At 38.8% G+C, this 19,382-nt stretch overlaps 1 protein-coding gene across 1 annotated transcript; it reads left to right on the top strand.

The window, feature by feature from the left end:
* Positions 1 to 3,447: 3,447 nt before the first annotated feature.
* Positions 3,448 to 19,305, top strand: LOC111609427 (NLR family CARD domain-containing protein 3-like). The gene is made up of 10 exons (XM_023337885.1): positions 3,448 to 3,473; positions 3,608 to 3,727; positions 6,431 to 6,550; positions 7,552 to 7,630; positions 7,785 to 8,013; positions 8,155 to 9,946; positions 13,303 to 13,476; positions 15,921 to 16,094; positions 18,168 to 18,214; positions 18,364 to 19,305. The coding sequence occupies exons 2-10, from the start codon at positions 3,672 to 3,674 to the stop codon at positions 18,885 to 18,887; spliced, it is 3,195 nt and encodes a 1,064-aa protein (XP_023193653.1). The 5' UTR covers positions 3,448 to 3,473; positions 3,608 to 3,671; the 3' UTR covers positions 18,888 to 19,305.
* The last annotated feature ends 77 nt before the right edge of the window (positions 19,306 to 19,382 follow it).

Below are 19,382 nucleotides of genomic sequence, written 5' to 3'. Positions count from 1 at the left end.
AGAAACAGACAACCTTCACTTCCTCGACATGAATATGCTTTTTATTCACTATGTAACAGAAGTTTGATGGGTTTTTTTTTTGTATTGTGTTGTTTTTTCTGCAATTATTTAGAAGTTATGGATCCCATTTGATGAAAAAACAAACAAAACTAGGATTTCTGTTCCACATCTCCTCTAAGACTTAGCGGAAATGTGAAATAGTGAGTTAGCTAAATCATAATAAAAGGCTTTATTTTCACTAGATTGGCAGAACTGGTATCTGTAAAAAGTCACAATTCATCTGTTGTACTAATGATTTAAAAATACTGTTTTTAAACTAAAAAGAGCCGTTTTCTGCATCAAGCCAGCACCTGTGAAGGTAAACTGATTTTTCGAGTACAGCATAAAGAAAAATTGAAGTGTGTAGATGTTATTTTTCAAATATAACTTTATTTACTGTCACTTACTTTGTTTTGCATAGTAAAAATGTTTTGGGTCAGCGACGGCAACAAAAAATAATCAGTAAAACAGTAGTAATTTAACTATCAATTAAAAAAATAAGGACAAAAAACAATTTTCATGTTTTTATTTGACACAACCAAAATATAAAACATTATGAAAATGTAACATTTTAAGACAAATCAATAAATATATTAAAATACTAGAATTCTAGCACCCAGCATCTGATTAGGTACAGGAGATATTGTTCAGAGTGAGACCTCTCGCCTCTGTGCAGAACAGAGCAAGTACACCTGGCTGCAGCAAACAGAAAGGGGCGGGACTTGGCTCTGAAAGAAGAAACTACAAACCAGGTGAGTTGTTATCTGTCTCATTTACTTTCAGTTTAAATTCACATTTTAAGGTGTGGTCCAGTCTGGTTGTTGTATCTCTATTTGTTGTTCAGATATTCTTCATCAACCCTTTGGATCGTTTGAACAAACTGTAAGTTTGATTCGGTTTTTTTGTATCTACTTGAACTTTGATTTTAGGAATTTTCCTGCTAGTTTTTGCTCTGTGATGTTTAGAGAACATTTTCAGTTGAAAGTTTCATCTCTCTGCTGTTTTAAGGTTAATCTGGAGGATTATTAGATTATTTAGAACTGGAATGATGAACAGCTGATGTTTCTTTGTTTTCTTCTCTGAACAAACTGCTTCATGATTTCATTTCCTGGAATCAAACTCTGGTCTCCACTGTTAAACTCAGAAACAACAGTGTCTTGTTGCTTCTTTTAAAACTAAAATGTTAATGTATATTATTATTATTGATTTTTGATTGATGTTGCTTTATTCAACAGACTTGTGGTCCACAAAGAGATGATACACAACAACACAACATATAAAAAAACAAGACAAAAAAAAATATATCTTATAAAAGACTTGCATACCAATGTTTCCACAGAGCCGTCTGGTATCTTGTCTCACTGAGAGTTGCATGTAAAAACATGCCACAATAAGGCTGTTCAATGAGCTGCCTAAACAACACATGAACTTGTATATCAGATTTCTCTCAAATGCCTGGCATGTTCTGACATGTGCGTTACGAAACATCTCACTTGCACTGCTAAGCCTGGGTTTTTTAAGTAGAATTCTCAAAGAGTCATTATAAGCAACCTTAAGCTTCTGCATGCTAGCTTTTTTAAATTTACACCACAAAGGAGCTGTATACAAGGGTGTACAGTAAACTTTAAACAGGCTTATTTTTACCTCATCAGTGCACATATGAAATTTCCTCCCCAAAATGTTTGCCTGGATGTATAACATGCGACACTGCCAATAATTGTCATCATCATCATCATCATCATCATCACACAGCTGGTCTGTGATGTAATGACCCAGATATTTAGTTTTGGAGCAGACATTTAACTTTAGCCCTGACAGAAAAAAATCAGGGAAACAAAGTTTTTTGTCTGCTTTAGTCCTACATACTAGTACAACAGTTTTCTTAGCATTATACTGCACATCTCATCTCAACCCATAATCAGAGCAGATGTTCAGTAACTGCTGAAAACCAGCACTGCTGGGTCAGAGGTCAGCCAGGTCATCAGCTTACATAAAGTGATTGACCAAAGTGTCACCGATCATACATCCAGTTTTACAGAGGTTCATTTCTTTTGACAGGTCGTCCAGGTACAAGTTAAACAAGGCAGGTGAAAGAAGCGAACCCTGACGCTCACCGTTAGTCACACCAAAGGAAGCAGAGATGTTATTGCCCCATTTTACATGCATTTTCTGGTTAGAATACCAGTAAACCAAAATTCGTATAATAATATCTGGAACACCTCTCTGTTTTAATTTGTCAAATAACTTGCAGTGATTGACACGATCAAAGGCCTTAGAGGCATCAATAAACCAAATAACACAGATGAATTTTTTCTTAGATATGCTCTTTCTGGCCATAAATAGAGAGATCAGTTCCCAACTTGGCTTTGAAACCAAATTGATTATCTGTTGTAATAATAAACTGATTGAGCCGACCAAGCAAGATATTTTTCTAATACTTTATATATCACATTAGCTAAAGCTATTGGTCTGTAGTTATTAAGGCTAATAACCTTACTAGTTTTGTCCTTAATTACCGGCACAAGGGTAACAGATGATAAGGAATCAGGCAACTGCCCATGGGTCATAAACCCAGAGAAACACATTGCAAGAAGCTCAGCCACTTATTTCAGATGTTCTGCTGTAATGCTATCAGAACCTGTTGACTTATTCTCACACAAGTACGCTATAACCTGCTGGACTTCACTAGGAGTTATTATAACCGCATCACTCTTAGCAATGTTTACAAATCCATAGGGTTAACTTTTTACACAGTTAAATAAGGCAGAATAGTGCTGTCTCCATAGACCTGCTATAATAATAATAATGATAATTATATTATTATTATTATTATTATTATTAATATGTTACAATAATAGTATTTATTAATATTTTACAATAATAGTATTTATTATTATTTTACAATAATAATATTTATTATTATTAACTATTATTATTATTGTAAAATAGTACAGTTGAAATATGTTCAATTCAGTCAGATTATTAAGTAGGTAATCTTTGATGCAGCTGATAATCCACTTGTAGAGATTAATAATTAACTAAAATATTTCCTGTTGTTCAGGTTGAATCAGTGAATGTAAATGTTGCTCCATGTCTCCATCTAGTGGACTGATAGTAGAAGTGCAGCAGCTGATGGCAGCTTCCTCTGCCTCTCTGCTGTCTGACTGCATTCACCTGACACTGATATGAAGCAGAGAAGAAGAGCCAATCAGAGGAGGAGCAGCTGATCTTTTTCCAGCTCTAATGATGTAAAGGATGATCAGAGTTGATGTGCAGATGAATGATGTGTGTTTCCTCTGCAGGTGAAGGTAGAAAGTGTGTGTGAGCTGATGTGAATTCAGCAGCATGGATCAGTGTGAGGACAGAGAGGAGGGAGTCCCTCCCTCTAAAACCACTCTGTGTGGGGAAGATGAGAGCCAGAGCAAAGGTCAGAGGTGAGGTCACCATCTCTAACTGTCCACAGCCCTTTTCACACAGCGTTCACTATATCAGGCCAGAACAGACGTGGTGATGAAGCTGCTGCTGCTCCTCTTTGCTGATTAAGTTTTAATCATCATGTTTCTGTCAGGATCCATCAGAGACTCAAACTAGAACCAGAACCAGAACCCAGCTGTGTGTCCATTAAGAGCGACATGTCAAAGGGTGCAATCATTGACTTTAAATCTCCTGGATCTCCACCATCAGAGAGGTGAGCTGTTTCTAACTGCTGTAACTGTTCAGTTTATATCTGTTATTATGACCATCCAATATTAATTTAACACACAAACACAAAAGGCAGAAGTGAATTTAATTTCTAGATTGATATTTGAATTGTTCTCTAAATCTAAATGTAATTTATTTTCCAGACAGAGTAATGCTGAAAGAAAAAGGCTTTTATGAATTAATTTTATGATTAAAGTTTCATATCTGTGGTTCAAACATCATCCAACATAGTGGATTATTAACCATTTCCACAGTTAAGATAAAAAATATCTCATGTGGATATCTTTCAGAACCAGATGATCTCTAACTGACACCATAAATAAGCAACTGGGTCATTCTCTGAATTTGGTGCATTTTGTGTCTCACAGTTTTATCTCAAATATTTTCATATAATTCAACCAACATTTTTAAAGAAAAATCAAGTATTGGTAATATCCATGTGTCTTGGTAATATAACATACAAATATATTTTAAAAATTATGTTTTGAAAGATTTGATGGGTTGTTGAAGCGTAGAGATCAGCCAAATGAGCATGTCCCCACTGACTAATGTTAATTTTTCACTGAATATAAAACAAATGAAACTAACCAGTAACTGCAACTTATTTGTACCATTTTAAACATTTTAGGTATATTTTAATCTAAATAAAAGAAATATGAGAAAAATATATTAATTATTTATAAAATATCACTTTTTAATCATGTCCCTCCAGTTTTGTTTAACCCTGTAACAGCAGACCAATCCCTCCTTTTTATAAATAATGGTTCAGTCCAATTTCCTCAGCACCCTGGAAGTGACATCACTTAAGTTTTTTCCCGCTCACACTGTAAAGAGATTTTAGTGTTAATATAGTTTCTTACCGATATTTGATTATTTTTTATCCAAACATCGTCATTGTCAAGCTCAACCTTTCAACACCTTTATGTCATGAGACGGTGCAGTGAGGGGTGTTGAGGCAGACACTGTAGACCCAGGTAGGATGGATAGTTGATTTTAATGAAGAAAAAGCACAGTCCAAACAACTGGCAAGCACGCACATTGACAAGACATTGACAAGGACCCGACAAGGAACACAGGTGGAGTTAAATACACAGCGGGTAATCACAGAACGAGACACACCTGGGAACAATCAAGGGGAAGACAGGACAACACGAAGACTCGGGGACACAGAAAACACAGAACATGACCCTTTAGGCATGTAAATGATAATTATTGTTGTTTGGGAAAAAGTAAAGAATGGTCTTTGAAACATATTAATTCTTGTTTTCATCATATCATATGTTGCTCCATAACCCAGCTAATGTGGACTTATGGCAACTTTTAGTAAAAATCTTCAACCCCGTTACAGTCTGGTCAACTGTTACAATGGGTTCAACCGTTACTTGATACATTGTTATGATTTTTTTTATAATAACAGCAAATATTAGACTAATATTTGTTGGACTGTATGCAAAGTTTAAAGAATGATTCAGAAACATTAAAAAGCCTGATTGAATGTTTATTTTAAAGTATATTTTTATGATTTATGAAAAGAGCTTTTACATCAAGTTGCCATATTCTACTTATCAGTCTAATTATTATAATTCAGAATCAAATAAGATATACATTAATATCAAGGGACAAGTCATCTAAAAGGAACTGGAAGAATTAGTTTAATTATGTTAGAGTTTTACTCATAGAGGAATGAAATTGTCTTGTTATGGGGTTGAATTTAAAGCAACTTAAGTAACAAAGAAATTCTTAATACTGTTTGGGATTTCATGAATAAGGTGGGGAGACATATTTTCCTGGAGGTTTAAAGAGTCCTTCAATAGATGCAGTGATCAAAAACATAATTTATTGTGGTATATTTTTAAGTAATCTGAGACGCCAAAATGTACCAAATTCAGAGAATCACCCAATTACTGCTGATGAATAACGGGGACAAAAATGACCCATAATGAACTCACTTTTCAATCAAGACACAGAAACTATCATGTTGACATGACCTTTGACCCACAAACATTTAAATGCATTTTCATCAACTTAATTTTTCCAAATGAAACAGATTCATTTATTTAACCAAATATTAATATTAACACAGAAACACAAAGGCAGAAGTAAATTAAATTTCTAAGTTTATATTTGGATTAGTCTCTAAGTCCGATTAAACACAGATTAATGCTGAAAGAAAAGTTTCTATGAATTAATTTTATGATTCTAGTTGCATCTCTGAGATTCAAACATCATCCAACACGGTGTATTATCAAACATTTCTACAGTAAAACTAAATAATGTCTCCTGTGAATCGCATTCAGAACGACATGTTCTCTAACTTAACATTCAGTTCTGATTGAAGCTCCATCAGATCCTCCTTGGATGGTCAGAGTGGAAATGATTCCTGGTTCTTCTCCATGTCAGAGCTCAACACTAAGATCCAAACTTCTCTCAGTCATTTCAAACCAACATGTTGGTCTCAGAAACAAATCTTTCTGCTCTTTAAAGAAGGCTGGACATTATTCAGGAGGATCAATGATCAGGAACATGTTGGAGGATTGGACCGGTTCTGATAGGAATCATTTAGAACATCAAGTCGATGATCTGTCTGGTTCTGTTGTGTCTCACAGCTCTTTATTTTACAATGAACCACATTAAAAATATCTTCAAAGCAAAATTCAAAGGAAAGATTTTAATGAGTTTCTTTTTTTAGCAGAATCCATCAGATTTTCACACAAGAAGAATCAGAACCCAGCTGTGTGTCGTTTAGGAGCGACGGTTCAATGAATCGTCTCATTCACTTTAAATCTCCTGGACCTCCATCATCAGAGAGGTGAGCTGTTTCTAATTGCTGTAACTATGGAAACTGAACCAGTAAGAACTCAGATGTTTCCAGTTATATTTACAGAGAGGTTTGATCCATTATTTACAGAAATCAGCTGATCTGTTCTCATGAAAACACCTTCATATCTTCATCTCTGGGATGTTGATGATGATGTTCTGCTGCTTCCTGGCTCCATGTCAGACTAACAGTGGAACACATTTCCACTGGGAAATACCTGGTAAAGCCAGTCTGGTCCATCAGGACTTGGTTCCTGTGTGCATTGTGAGAGCAGTTCAGCAGGGAAGGAAAGCTTCATGATGTGGTTGGTGAGATCTGCTGGAACTCAACCAAACTGAGCTGATGTGGATCATCAGAGGTTCTGCTGGTTCTGAATGGGATCAGCAGGAACATTAAATCTTTATAACTACTTGGATCACCTGGTTCACTGCTCACATCCAGATATTACATCATGGACCTTTACCTTCTGATTGTCTCTGTGTGGACAGATACAATATGATCTCACTGGCCTCCAGGGATCCACAGGATCCAGTTTAAAATCCTCTCTATAACATCCAGTAGAGGACCCCACATGGACACACACCCACATATCTCAAACCTCCTCCATGTCCACATCACCTCAGATCTAGTCATCAGAACCTGATGGATGTCCCACACTGTCCTGTAGAACCTGTGTGGACAGAGCCTTCACTTACACTGTCCCCAAGCTCTGGGAAACTGTCTCCACCAGCATCAGATCTAATGACAGTTTGGACTGTTTGAAGTCCAAGTTCAGCATCAACCTTTTAAAATGTCTACTAGGTGATTTTGGTGTTACTGCTCTTCATCCTTGTAGTTCATCTTCCTCTTTTTAACTTCACTCCATTTTGTTCATATGATGCTCTGTTTTTCTGCTTCAAGTACATTTAATGTGAAAGTCTTGGTGATTTCATTTCTGAATACTGTTGGATGAATATTTCCTGACTTCCTAATTGTTCCTGGTTCCTCCACAGAGTGGACCAGCAGAGCTCAGAGGTTCCCAGTTGTCCATCTGCCCTGCAGCAACAAACACAGATGGACTCCATATTTAAGGTGTGTATATGAACAACTTTTCCATGGGTTCTGTTCACAGTCATCTCATGCTGGGCTTTGTAGATCAGAGGAGTGTCAGTCTGTTCAACATCCATCTGGTGTTTGGCTCCATGATTTCAGTCTGATGTTTCCTTCATCTATTATTCTATTCCAGACGTTGGAGGACAACATTGTCACTTTTGTGAAAAATGAGCTGAAAAAGATTCAGAAGGTTCTCAGTCCTGATAACAAAGAACGTTCAGAGAGTCAGAGAGATGATGATGAGGTGTTGGAAGGTGAGGATGAAGAGCAGAGGAGGAGCAACAGAGAAGCACTGATGAAGATCACACTGAACTTTCTGAGGAGGATGAAGCAGGAGGAGCTGGCTGACCGTCTGCAGAGCAGTAAGAGGATTTCTACAAAGATTTGACCTGATGGATAAATCACACATTTACTGAAATTTGAAGAGATGGAATCACATTTATTAACATCATCTTCAGAAAATAATATTGTTTAGTTACTGATTTTACTTTTTGTGTCATTAGAACAATTTGCTGCAGTTTGTCAACATCAACTTAAATTTGGTCTGAAGAAGAAGTTCCAGTCTGTGTTTGAGGGGATTGCTAAAGCAGGAAGTCCAACCCTTCTGAACCAGATCTACACAGAGCTCTACATCACAGAGGGAAGGACTGGAGAGGTCAATGATGAACATGAGGTCAGACAGATTGAAACAGCATCCAGGAAACCAGACAGACCAGAAACATCAATCAGACAAGAAGACATCTTTAAAGTCCCACCTGGAAGAGATCAACCAATCAGAACAGTGATGACAAAGGGAGTGGCTGGCATTGGGAAAACAGTCCTAACACAGAAGTTCACTCTGGACTGGGCTGAAGGCAAAGCCCACCAGAACATCCAGTTCATATTTCCATTCACTTTCAGAGAGCTGAATGTGCTGAAGGAGAAAAAGTTCAGCTTGGTGGAACTTGTTCATCACTTCTTTACTGAAACCAAAGAAATCTGCAGCTTTGAACACTTCCAGGTTCTGTTCATCTTTGATGGTCTGGATGAGAGTCGACTTCCTCTGGACTTCCACAACAAGGAGATCCTGACTGATGCTACAGAGTCCACCTCAGTGGACGTTCTGCTGACAAACCTCATCAGGGGGAAACTGCTTCCCTCTGCTCTCCTCTGGATAACCACACGACCTGCAGCAGCCAATCAGATCCCTCCTCAGTGTGTTGACATGGTGACAGAGGTCAGAGGGTTCAATGACCCACAGAAGGAGGAGTACTTCAGGAAGAGATTCAGAGATAAGCAGCAGGCCAGCTGGATCATCTCCCACATGAAGACATCACGAAGCCTCCACATCATGTGCCACATCCCAGTCTTCTGCTGGATCACTGCTACAGTTCTGGAGGATGTGTTGGAGACCAGAGAGGGAGGAGAGCTGCCCAGAACCCTGACTGAGATGTACATCCTCTTCCTGGTGGTTCAGGCCAAAGTGAAGAAGGTCAAGTATGATGGAGGAGCTGAAACAGATCCACACTGGAGTCCAGAGAGCAGGAAGATGATTGAGTCTCTGGGAAAACTGGCTTTTGATCAGCTGCAGAAAGGAAACCTGATCTTCTATGAATCAGACCTGACAGAGTGTGGCATCAATATCAGAGCAGCCTCAATGTACTCAGGAGTGTTCACACAGATCTTTAAAGAGGAGAGAGGTCTGTACCAGGACAAGGTGTTCTGCTTCGTCCATCTGAGTGTTCAGGAGTTTCTGGCTGCTCTTCATGTTCATCTGACCTTCATCAACTCTGGTGTCAACCTGATGGTAGAAACACAAACACCTAAGAAGTTTTTGTTATTTAATAAACCTAAAATAATTTCTCTCCAGCAGAGAGCTGTTGACCAGGCCTTACAGAGTCCAAATGGACACCTGGACTTGTTCCTCCGCTTCCTCCTTGGACTTTCACTCCCGACCAATCAGAGACTCCTACAAGGTCTGCTGACACAAACAGGAAGTAGCTCACAGACCAATCAGAAAACAGTTCAGTACATCAAGGAGAAGATCAATGAGAATGTGTCTGCGGAGAAAAGCATCAATCTGTTCCACTGTCTGAATGAACTGAATGATCGTTCTCTAGTGGAGGAGATCCAACAGTCTCTGAGTTCAGGAAGTCTCTCCACAGATAAACTGTCTCCTGCTCAGTGGTCAGCTCTGATCTTCATCTTAGTGTCATCAGGAAAAGATCTGGATGTATTTGACCTGAAGAAATACTCTGCTTCAGAGGAGGTTCTTCTGAGGCTGCTGCCAGTGGTTGAAGCCTCCAACAAAGCTCTGTAAGGACACACACTGTTATTGCATTTATTTTTATAGAAATCTGCTTTTGATGAGGTAAATATATATTCATGTTTCAGTTTATTTATCAGTTCATTGTCTCTTCAAAGTGTCAAATTGAGGGGTCAGGGAGACAGACTTCCTTCAGCAGCTGGACATAATATTACATAATCCAGTAGTAAAAGACCTCCTCTTTATGTTAACATTCAAATATGATTCACTTAGTTCCTTATGGAATTGTATAATTCTCTTTCCAGCCTTCTGGTTGTCTGTTGTTCTGTCCTTTATGACTGGAGGACTATACAATGAACCAGTTAACAACAAAAGGCAACATAAATAGGTGTAAAATATAGGGTTGAAACAATTCCTCGAATGATTTGAGTACCTCGATTATTAAAATTCCTTTAGGAAAATTTACCTGCCTAGAAGCTTCGTTAATTTATATTTTATTATTTAGTGCAGCACCAGAATATTGCTTGTCTTACACGTAGCTCTGACTTCCGCCTCTGAGTTGTTGACGAAAACTAAGTGCTAGCGGCATAACGTCCAATTTTCATGTTCGGCCCGTGGGGATTTTATTGATTGATAATAATGCCCGGGTGTTCATTGTTTTTGAGGGGACCAATAAGTATCCTTAAAATGATTGGCACAATGCCTGGAGTATGGCAACCTTTCTCCTCCGGGAGCTGCTGGGTCAGAGCAAACGGCGGGAAGAGCACTGCAGGAGTATTTACACAGGTTTGCGCATAAACTGACCACGGCGGGCGGCTGAGTAGTTGATGCTTACAGTGTAAGTGTAACTTTAGGGAAGAAAGGCACAATAAATTTCATTTCATCCCAGTGTCAATACACAGGTGGCGGAAAACATATGGCTGGTAGATGAGTTTCTGAGTATGACGAACGAAGGTGCCGTAAATATCCCATACTGCTCCCCCCCGTTCTTAATTTCGTCCCCTGGTCTATTTCCTCCCCTCTATCCCAACTTACGTTCGTTCGCTCGCCTGCCCTCCACTCTCACCACCGCAAAATCCAAGCGACATTTGTCGTATTCTCAAACCCAAAGTTATGGGGCAAGGTGAGGGTTCATCTAATAAACTGACTGAAGATGAATATATAAACTAAGAGCTGGAGTACAGACATTTTTTATAAGCGTATTTGTGAGTCTACCTCTTTATTATTAAATTGAAAATAATTTCAGATCTTTGTATAACTTCTTCAAGTTAACTTAGAAAGTGAACTATTATTGTTACAGGTTAATTTTCTAAACTACAGAAAAGTAACTGTTAGGGAAACTCAAAGATGAGAAACTGGACTGATATTGATATGCCATAGTAACACCGGTGTTATGCCAGATTTACCAATATTTATGCCCAAGCAGCAAAGCGCTGCGAAGGCCTTTTGTTTTCATACTGATTATTCCTATTATTAAATTTGGTACACTTGTAGAGCTCCCCAAGATGCTCAGAAATTACAATTAATGTCATACCACAAGTTCACAGGAAGTCGGCTGCCTAACGCACCTGGTGGACGGGCGCGGAAATGGCGTGACAGCTTCTACCATGGCGAGTGGGTGACGGTGCAGGAACCCCCACGGTGGCCCATAGGCTGGCGCAGCGCTGAGCTGCGAGGGCCGCACAACGCCACTTGTGGCTTTAATTTATGTTTGTTTGTTTTTACCCAAATACTCGATTAATCATAAGAATGACCGATAGATTACTCGATTACTAAAATATTTGTTCACAACAGCCCTAGTAAAACAAAGTTTTCTGAAAAATATTGTTTGGAAAAAAGTAACATTTTGAAGAATTGCTTAGTAATAGATTCTTTTCTGTGTCTCCTCAGACTGAGTGGCTGTAACCTCTCAGAGAGAAGCTGTGAAGCTCTGTCCTCAGTTCTCAGCTCCCAGTCCTCCAGTCTCAGAGAACTGGACCTGAGTAACAACAAGCTGCAGGATTCAGGAGTGAAGCTTCTCTCTGCTGGACTGAAGAGTCCAAACTGCAACCTGGAAACTCTCAGGTAAAATGTTCTCCATCCTGGTGAAACCAGATTTCTGTCCATTACCTGCTATAAGAGATTATGTAGAATTTATTTCACTACCAGATTATAACATCAGTAAATGTCTGACTGTGATGAGGCTAATCATGACCTACAGAACAAAGTAAAGATTTATTACCATTTCATGATATTATTATCATAATTAATATCATTTCTTGAGTGTTTGCCTCCCGTGAAAATGTCCAGTTCAGACCTTGGGTTATACACTAATGGCAATACAAAGTAAAAAAAGAAAAAAGTATCGACTTAATAATAAAATATGGGGTTGAAACAATTCCTGGAATGATTCGTGTACCTTGATTATTAAAATTCCTCTAGGAAAATGTACCTGCCTCGAAGCTTCGTTAATTTATATTTTATTATTTAGCGCATCGTGTTCCGGCCGGAACATTACTTGCGTTACGCGTAGCTCTGACTTCCGCCTCTGAGTTGTTGATGAAAACTAAGTGTTAGCGGCATACTGTCCAATTTTCAAGTTCAGCCCGTGGGAATTTTATTGATTGATAACAATGCCTGGGTTTTCATCATTTCTGGGGAGAAACCGCACAATAAATTTCAAATTATCCCGCTTTCAACAAACGGGTGGCAGAAATCATCGTGGTGGGACATGGCTGGTAGATGAGTTTCTGAGTGTGACAAACAAATGTGCCTGACCTCCAATATCCCGTATTGCTCCCCCCCATTCTTACTTTCGTCCCCTGGTCTATTTCCTCCTCTCCACCCCATCTTACGTTCGTTCGCTTGCCTGGCCCCCACGCTGCAAGCTCCATGCGACGTTTCCCATATTCACAAACCCAAAGCTTGACAGCTATGGGGCATGGTGACAATTAATCTATTAAAATGACTGAAGATGAATACATAAACTAAAATCTGGAGTATATACATTTTTATAAGCGTATTTGTGAGCCTACCTCTTTATTATTAAATTGAATAGAATTTCAGATCTTTGTAGAACTTTACTTCAGGTTAAGGTAGAAAGTGAGCTATTATTGTTACAGGTTAACTTTCTAAACTACAGAAAAGTAACTGTTAGGGAAGCTCAAAAATTAAAAACTCGACTGGTTTTCATGACATAGTAACATATCAATATCAGATTTATGCCAGATTTACCAATATGTTATTTTATTTTATTTTTTACCCGGTTATTGGATTAATCGTAAGAATAATTAATAGATTACTCGATTATAAAAATATTCGTTTACAACAGCCCAAGTAAAATAAAGTTTTCTGAAAAATATTGTTAGTAAAACAATAAAATTTTGAAGAATTGTTTAATAACAGATTTTTCTCCCTGTCTCCTCAGACTGAGTGGCTGTAACCTCTCAGAGAGAAGCTGTGAAGCTCTGTCCTCAGTTCTCAGCTCCCAGTCCTCCAGTCTCAGAGAACTGGACCTGAGTAACAACAACCTGCAGGATTCAGGAGTGAAGCTTCTCTCTGCTGGACTGAAGAGTCCAAACTGCAACCTGGAAACTCTCAGGTAAAATGTTCTCAATCCTGGTGAAACCAGATTTCTGTCCATTACCTGCTGCTATAGATGATGTAAATGTTATTTCAATAGTAGATTATTAAAATTAAAAATGTCTGACTGTGATGAGGCTAATCATGCTAAGTCTTGACACATAAACTCAGCTGGTTTTCATTTACTCCAGGCTGAAAGAACCAAGAAGAGAGGAATGTAGAAAGGTGGGGATCAGGCTTTAACTGTTAGTGTAACGCTGGACACTTGACAGATTGCTGCATCCTCAGTGTACAAAGAAGCATTATTGCAGATTCTTCCTCCAACCAGTTGTTAGAATTTCTCGTCCCTTCTACGAGTGATAAATGTTGATTTTTATTATCTACAGAATGAAATACAGTTTTATTACTATTTTATGTTATTAACTGGAGTATCTCCTGTTTCTGGAGTGTTTTCCTCTTGTGAAAATGACCAGTTCAGACTTTGGGTTCTACCTCAATGTTCTCATATTCTCATCATGTGATGAATTGTGTGTCTGCAGCTTATCAGGCTGTTTGGTCTCAGAGGAAGGCTGTGCTTCTCTGGCCTCAGCTCTGACCTCCAACCCCTCCCATCTGAAAGAGTTGGACCTGAGCTACAATCATCCAGGAGACTCAGGAGTGAAGCTGCTATCGGCTGGACTGAAGGATCCACACTGGAGACTGGAAGCTCTCAGGTATGGAGACCACCAGTAGCGAATAGCGTCGGTTCAACAGCGAGAGCAGAACCAACGTATTTCTCCACCAGCTCAAAGTCTTGAATTGTTTTTTTGGTTTTTGTTTAGCTTTTTGACCGTGATGCTAATCTGGGTGAGTTTTGGTAGTTGTGTTGCTATACCTACTTTACCGGCCATCCTGTTTTTTAACTGCCCTATTAGATACGTTGTGTTTATGCATTTTAACGTGCTTCACCCCCGAGGTAATTTTCCGCCGCAGTACGCAAACTTCCCCATTCAGTCTCAGAGCTTTATAGTTCCGCATGACAGGATTTGTTGCTGCGCGCTTGTGCAGTGTGAAGGAAAGAGGAGATGAGCTGCACACGTAGGCTGAGAAGTGAGATAAATGTGATCGGTTTTGGTGATCAGAAACAGGAGACCGTGATCGGCGATCACCGATCATACACTTATTGATGGAAATCGGCCAATTATGATCGGTGGCCGATCAATTGGCACACCTCTAATTGATTCATAAATATCATGTGTTAGGGAGATTTAAGGAGGGAATTGCATACACTTGTTTTGCAGAAAAAACTTTTGGATTAGATGGACTGTACAACTTTGTAAACAGCAGCCCATTAAAACAGTAGGATTCTTTCACATGATGCTTAATGTACCTAGGAAACCAAACCATCTACTGGTATTTACTGATTATTTATCGGTATATTGTTTCCTAGTCTGCCGCTAGAGGGTGATGAGTAAAAGAGAGACCGGCTCTATTCATGATGTTACATGTTGAAGCAGTAGAAATTCTCTTCTTTCTATTGAAACTGTCACTGAATTAATGCAGTTCATTGTAGATTTTAATAGTTCTCTTGCCAGCCTCCTTGTTGCCTGTAGTTCAGCTCTTCAAGGCTAAAGTCCCAACTAGAGAATAAACCAGTTCAAAATAAAGATATCATAAAGTTTTGAATAATATGACCTATTCTTAAATCAGTCCAAGAAGAATATTGTTGACTAGAAAGTAACACATACATTTGATGGATTAATAACAGATTTTTCTCTCTGTCTCCTCAGACTGAGTGGCTGTAACCTCTCAGAGAGAAGCTGTGAAGCTCTGTCCTCAGTTCTCAGCTCCCAGTCCTCCAATCTCAGAGAACTGGACCTGAGTAACAACAACCTGCAGGATTCAGGAGTGAAGCTTCTCTCTGCTGGACTGAAGAGTCCAAACTGCAACCTGGAAACTCTCAGGTAAAATGTTCTCTATCGAGGTGGATCCAGATTTCTGTCCATTAGCTGCTATAAGAGATTATGTAAATTTTATTTCAGTAGCAGATTATAACATCAGTAGATGTCTGACTGTGATGAGGCTAATCATGCTAAGTCTTGACACATAAACTCAGCTGGTTTTCATTTACTCCAGGCTGAAAGAACCAAGAAGAGAGGAATGTAGAAAGGTGGGGATCAGGCTTTAACTGTTAGTGTAACGCTGGACACTTGACAGATTGCTGCATCCTCAGTGTACAAAGAAGCATTATTGCAGATTCTTCCTCCAACCAGTTGTTAGAATTTCTCGTCCCTTCTACGAGTGATAAATGTTGATTTTTATTACCTACAGAATGATGTAAAGATTTATTACAATTTTCATGATAATTTCATTATTAATATCATTTCTTGAGTGTTTTCCTCCCGTGAAAATGATCAGTTCAGACTTTGGGTTCTACCTCAATGTTCTCATATTCTCATCATGTGATGAATTGTGTGTCTGCAGCTTATCAGGCTGTTTGGTCTCAGAGGAAGGCTGTGCTTCTCTGGCCTCAGCTCTGACCTCCAACCCCTCCCATCTGAAAGAGTTGGACCTGAGCTACAATCATCCAGGAGACTCAGGAGTGAAGCTGCTGTTGGCTGGACTGAAGGATCCACACTGGAGACTGGAAGCTCTCAGGTATGGAGGAACCTGCTGCAGGAGCAGAGAAGGTCTGATAGAGGAGGAAGAGGGAGAAATGTCTTTAGTCAGTCTGCTGGGAAACATTTAGTTTGAAGCTTAAAATTTATTATGCTAATTCAGTATTTGGCTTGTATTTATTACAGCTAAATTATAAATATTGCTCGTAATATTGGCTCTGTAAGTTTGCAAACTACATCCAATTAAAAACTGTAGGAATCTTTTACATGGTGCTGAATGAACCTGGGAAACCGACCCATCTACTGGAACCACAATGACATGGTAGTCAGAGCAGCAGGGGGCCAAATATAGCTCCATGTGGAACCAAGAGGTTGGAGAGAGAAAATCAGTTTGAAACTGTTTCCTATCAGAGTTCAGTTTGTCTCTCTGTCTTCACAAACCAGGAGCATCATGGGCTGGGCGGGGCTTCCACTGATGGATCTACTGAGGAAATACAAGAAGCTGATTGGCTGATGGACAGGAAGTTAAAATATGAAGATGAATTACATCACAAATCAGACAGTATTGGTGTTGTGGATAGGCGTAGCGCAGGATCACATGGTGTTATTAGTGATTATAGATCACCTGTTGCTCACCTGGTGACTTTAGTCAGTGGGTGATGGGGGAGGTTTACTTTTTACTGACCGCTTCAAGCTAGTATGTTTTTGTCTTTGATCACTGTTTAAACCTGCAGATCTGGTTTTAATTCTGCTTTTGGACACAAATATCTGATATCCACTGATGTTCTGCCTTTGACTTTGATGATATTGAGGAAAATAAAATCATCTTAACTGCAGCTTGGATTGAAGTTTTGATCAGCTGGAGCTTCAACAATGATTCTCCTATTCAGCTGATCAGTGACTTTGTTTGACAGTCGCTAATATTTGGTAATAAAGAGACATGGCTGAGAGCAAATACAGATTTTAGATCAAGTCTAAATGGTTCAGTGACAGGAAGAAAGGAACAAGAGGAGGATGAGCAACATCTAGAAATGATCATCTACATTCAGAAAAATAAGTAGAGGAACTGATCAGTAAAGATATAAGTATTATTATCAGTAACATGTGGTAACTTTAATGCATATGGAAAACAATGGGATGGAAACAGAACACTGAAAGTAACTGAAAGAGCAGCAGAAGAACATTTAGAGGGAACGAACTGATGATGTTTGAATGATGGAAAAGAGACAAAAACATGTTGATCCAGGAAATGGATCAGTCCTTGATTTAACTCTAGTGTCTAGGAAGATTTCAGCTGATTGTGGAATATTCTTCTGACTAAGAACGTGTGGAGTGCATGGAGCTAAATAGGAACTGAAAATAATAATGAATTTATTCTGATTCAACAATCTTCAAACTGTCACATCACTCATTCAGGAGTCTAAGGAGTTCAGCAGTTAGATTTCTATGATGATTTACTGAGGATAGAAAAGACATTAAAACAATGTTGGATGGAGCTTCAGACCAATCAGCCCCCAGAAGCAAAGATGAGAAGAAAAGCAGCTCCATGGTGTCAGATGGATGTTTAAAAGTTCTCAGAGTGAAATAAATAACTTCAGATTTTAAGCAAACCTCTCAACTTTAATGAAGTTGTGGGTTAAAATATAAAACACATGAAAAAGTGAATAAAACTATTCATAAGACAAAGAGAGATTTAGAAGTTTAGTAGCTTTATCTATTTGACAGTTTGATCTCCACCAGGAGGCGACATCTGGAAAATGATCAAACGTATGAAATCAATCAGGGAATAAAATAAATCCCTTGTTTTCCAGAAGGAAGGAAGAATTGCAGTGAATGATGAAAAAAGTAGAAAAAGTAAAAATGAGAGTAGAGGAACTCGTTCAGATCCAAAGTTCTGATAAATTTACTGAGAAAGATAAAAAAGACAAGATCAGCTCATCCAGAACTTCTGCAGTGGAGGGAGGATTACTTTTACAACCTGTTACTGCTGGATTCAGGATGCTGCTTCTTCTTCTGGGTCTCATTGTAAATGTGTGCAGCGCCACCTGGTGGTGTTGGTTGGTAGAGGAAGTGCTGAAAGAGACTGATGGTCTGACCCCCCTCCTCCTTTCAGGGTGGAGCCTATTGGAGTCCCATTCTTGACACCAGGTCTGAGGAAGTGTAAGTGTGTTTTTCATCTGATTCATGACAACAAAGCAGCTCACATTCAACCATCTTCAAACTGTCACATCACTCATTCAGGAGTCATCATCAAAGTGTCAATAAATGATCAATAACTGCAGCTGGATTGTGTTTGTTCTCTCCATCAGATTCCTGTCAACTCACCATCGACACAAACACAGTGAGCAGAAACCTCAAACTGTCTGAAGACAACAGGAAGGTGACACGTGTGGAGGAGCTTCAGTCATATCCTGATCATCCAGACAGATTTGATACCTGGACTCAGCTGCTGTGTAGAACTGGTCTGACTGGTCGCTGTTACTGGGAGGTCGAGTGGAGAGGAGATGTTGATATATCTGTGAATTACAGAAGAATCAGGAGGAAAGGAAACAGTAAAAACTGTTTGTTTGGATATAATCATCATTCCTGGAGTCTGATCTGCTCTGATGATGGTTACTGTGTCTGGCACAATAACATAGTAACTCGTCTCTCCACCTCCTCTGTCTCTAACAGAGTAGCAGTGTATGTGGACTGTCCTGCTGGCATTCTGTCCTTCTACAGAGTTTCCTCTGACTCACTGATCCTCCTCCACACCTTCAACACCACATTCACTGAACCTCTGATTCCTGGATTTGGGTTCAATTATTATGGTTCCTCAGTGTTTCTGTGCTGAGTTGAGTCTAAAGAGTCTAAAGATTTTCATCCTGCTAGAAAATCTCTCACTGATTAAAAGATAGTTCAGTCTCTTCATGTCTGTTTCATTCAGAAACATATTTTCATGGATCCAAACTGTTTCTTGGTTAAACTCTTCTACACAACCCTGGGATTATTCCAGGATTATAACTGGATCAACTTGTTGTTTTTTCTGTTTCCAGTCAAAGATTCACAATGAATCTCAGGATGTTTTGTTTCTCTCTTGATTTTTTCCTTTCATTTATCATTCAGATTTCTTTAAATTTACAACAGTTCTTCTCAATCACTGGACATTTTTTTGTTTCTGTCAACTCATATATTCTTAAATTCGTCTTGGATTCAAATGTTATTTTTTGTATATTTACTGCAGTTTTACTTCAAGTGTTTTAGTGAACAATAAACACATTTTATTCTGAATTTTATTAATTTGCTGCTCATCATGTTGTGTTCCTGAAACAAATGGTGATCGTCATGT

The sequence above is a fragment of the Xiphophorus maculatus genome, chromosome 8 (assembly GCF_002775205.1).
Source record: "Xiphophorus maculatus strain JP 163 A chromosome 8, X_maculatus-5.0-male, whole genome shotgun sequence".
NCBI lineage: Eukaryota > Metazoa > Chordata > Actinopteri > Cyprinodontiformes > Poeciliidae > Xiphophorus > Xiphophorus maculatus.
Note: the sequence above shows the minus strand (reverse complement) of the source record. Positions and strands in the feature narration are given on the sequence as shown.

Bases quoted from the DNA above. Each gene is read 5' to 3' on its own strand.
- LOC111609427 (XM_023337885.1), top strand. From the start codon at position 3,672: ATGTCAAAGGGTGCAATCATTGACTTTAAATCTCCTGGATCTCCACCA. The intron at 6,551-7,551 runs GTGAGCTGTTTC...GTTCCTCCACAG, and splicing joins GGACCTCCATCATCAGAGAG to AGTGGACCAGCAGAGCTCAG. The intron at 16,095-18,167 runs GTATGGAGGAAC...TCCTCCTTTCAG, and splicing joins TGGAGACTGGAAGCTCTCAG to GGTGGAGCCTATTGGAGTCC.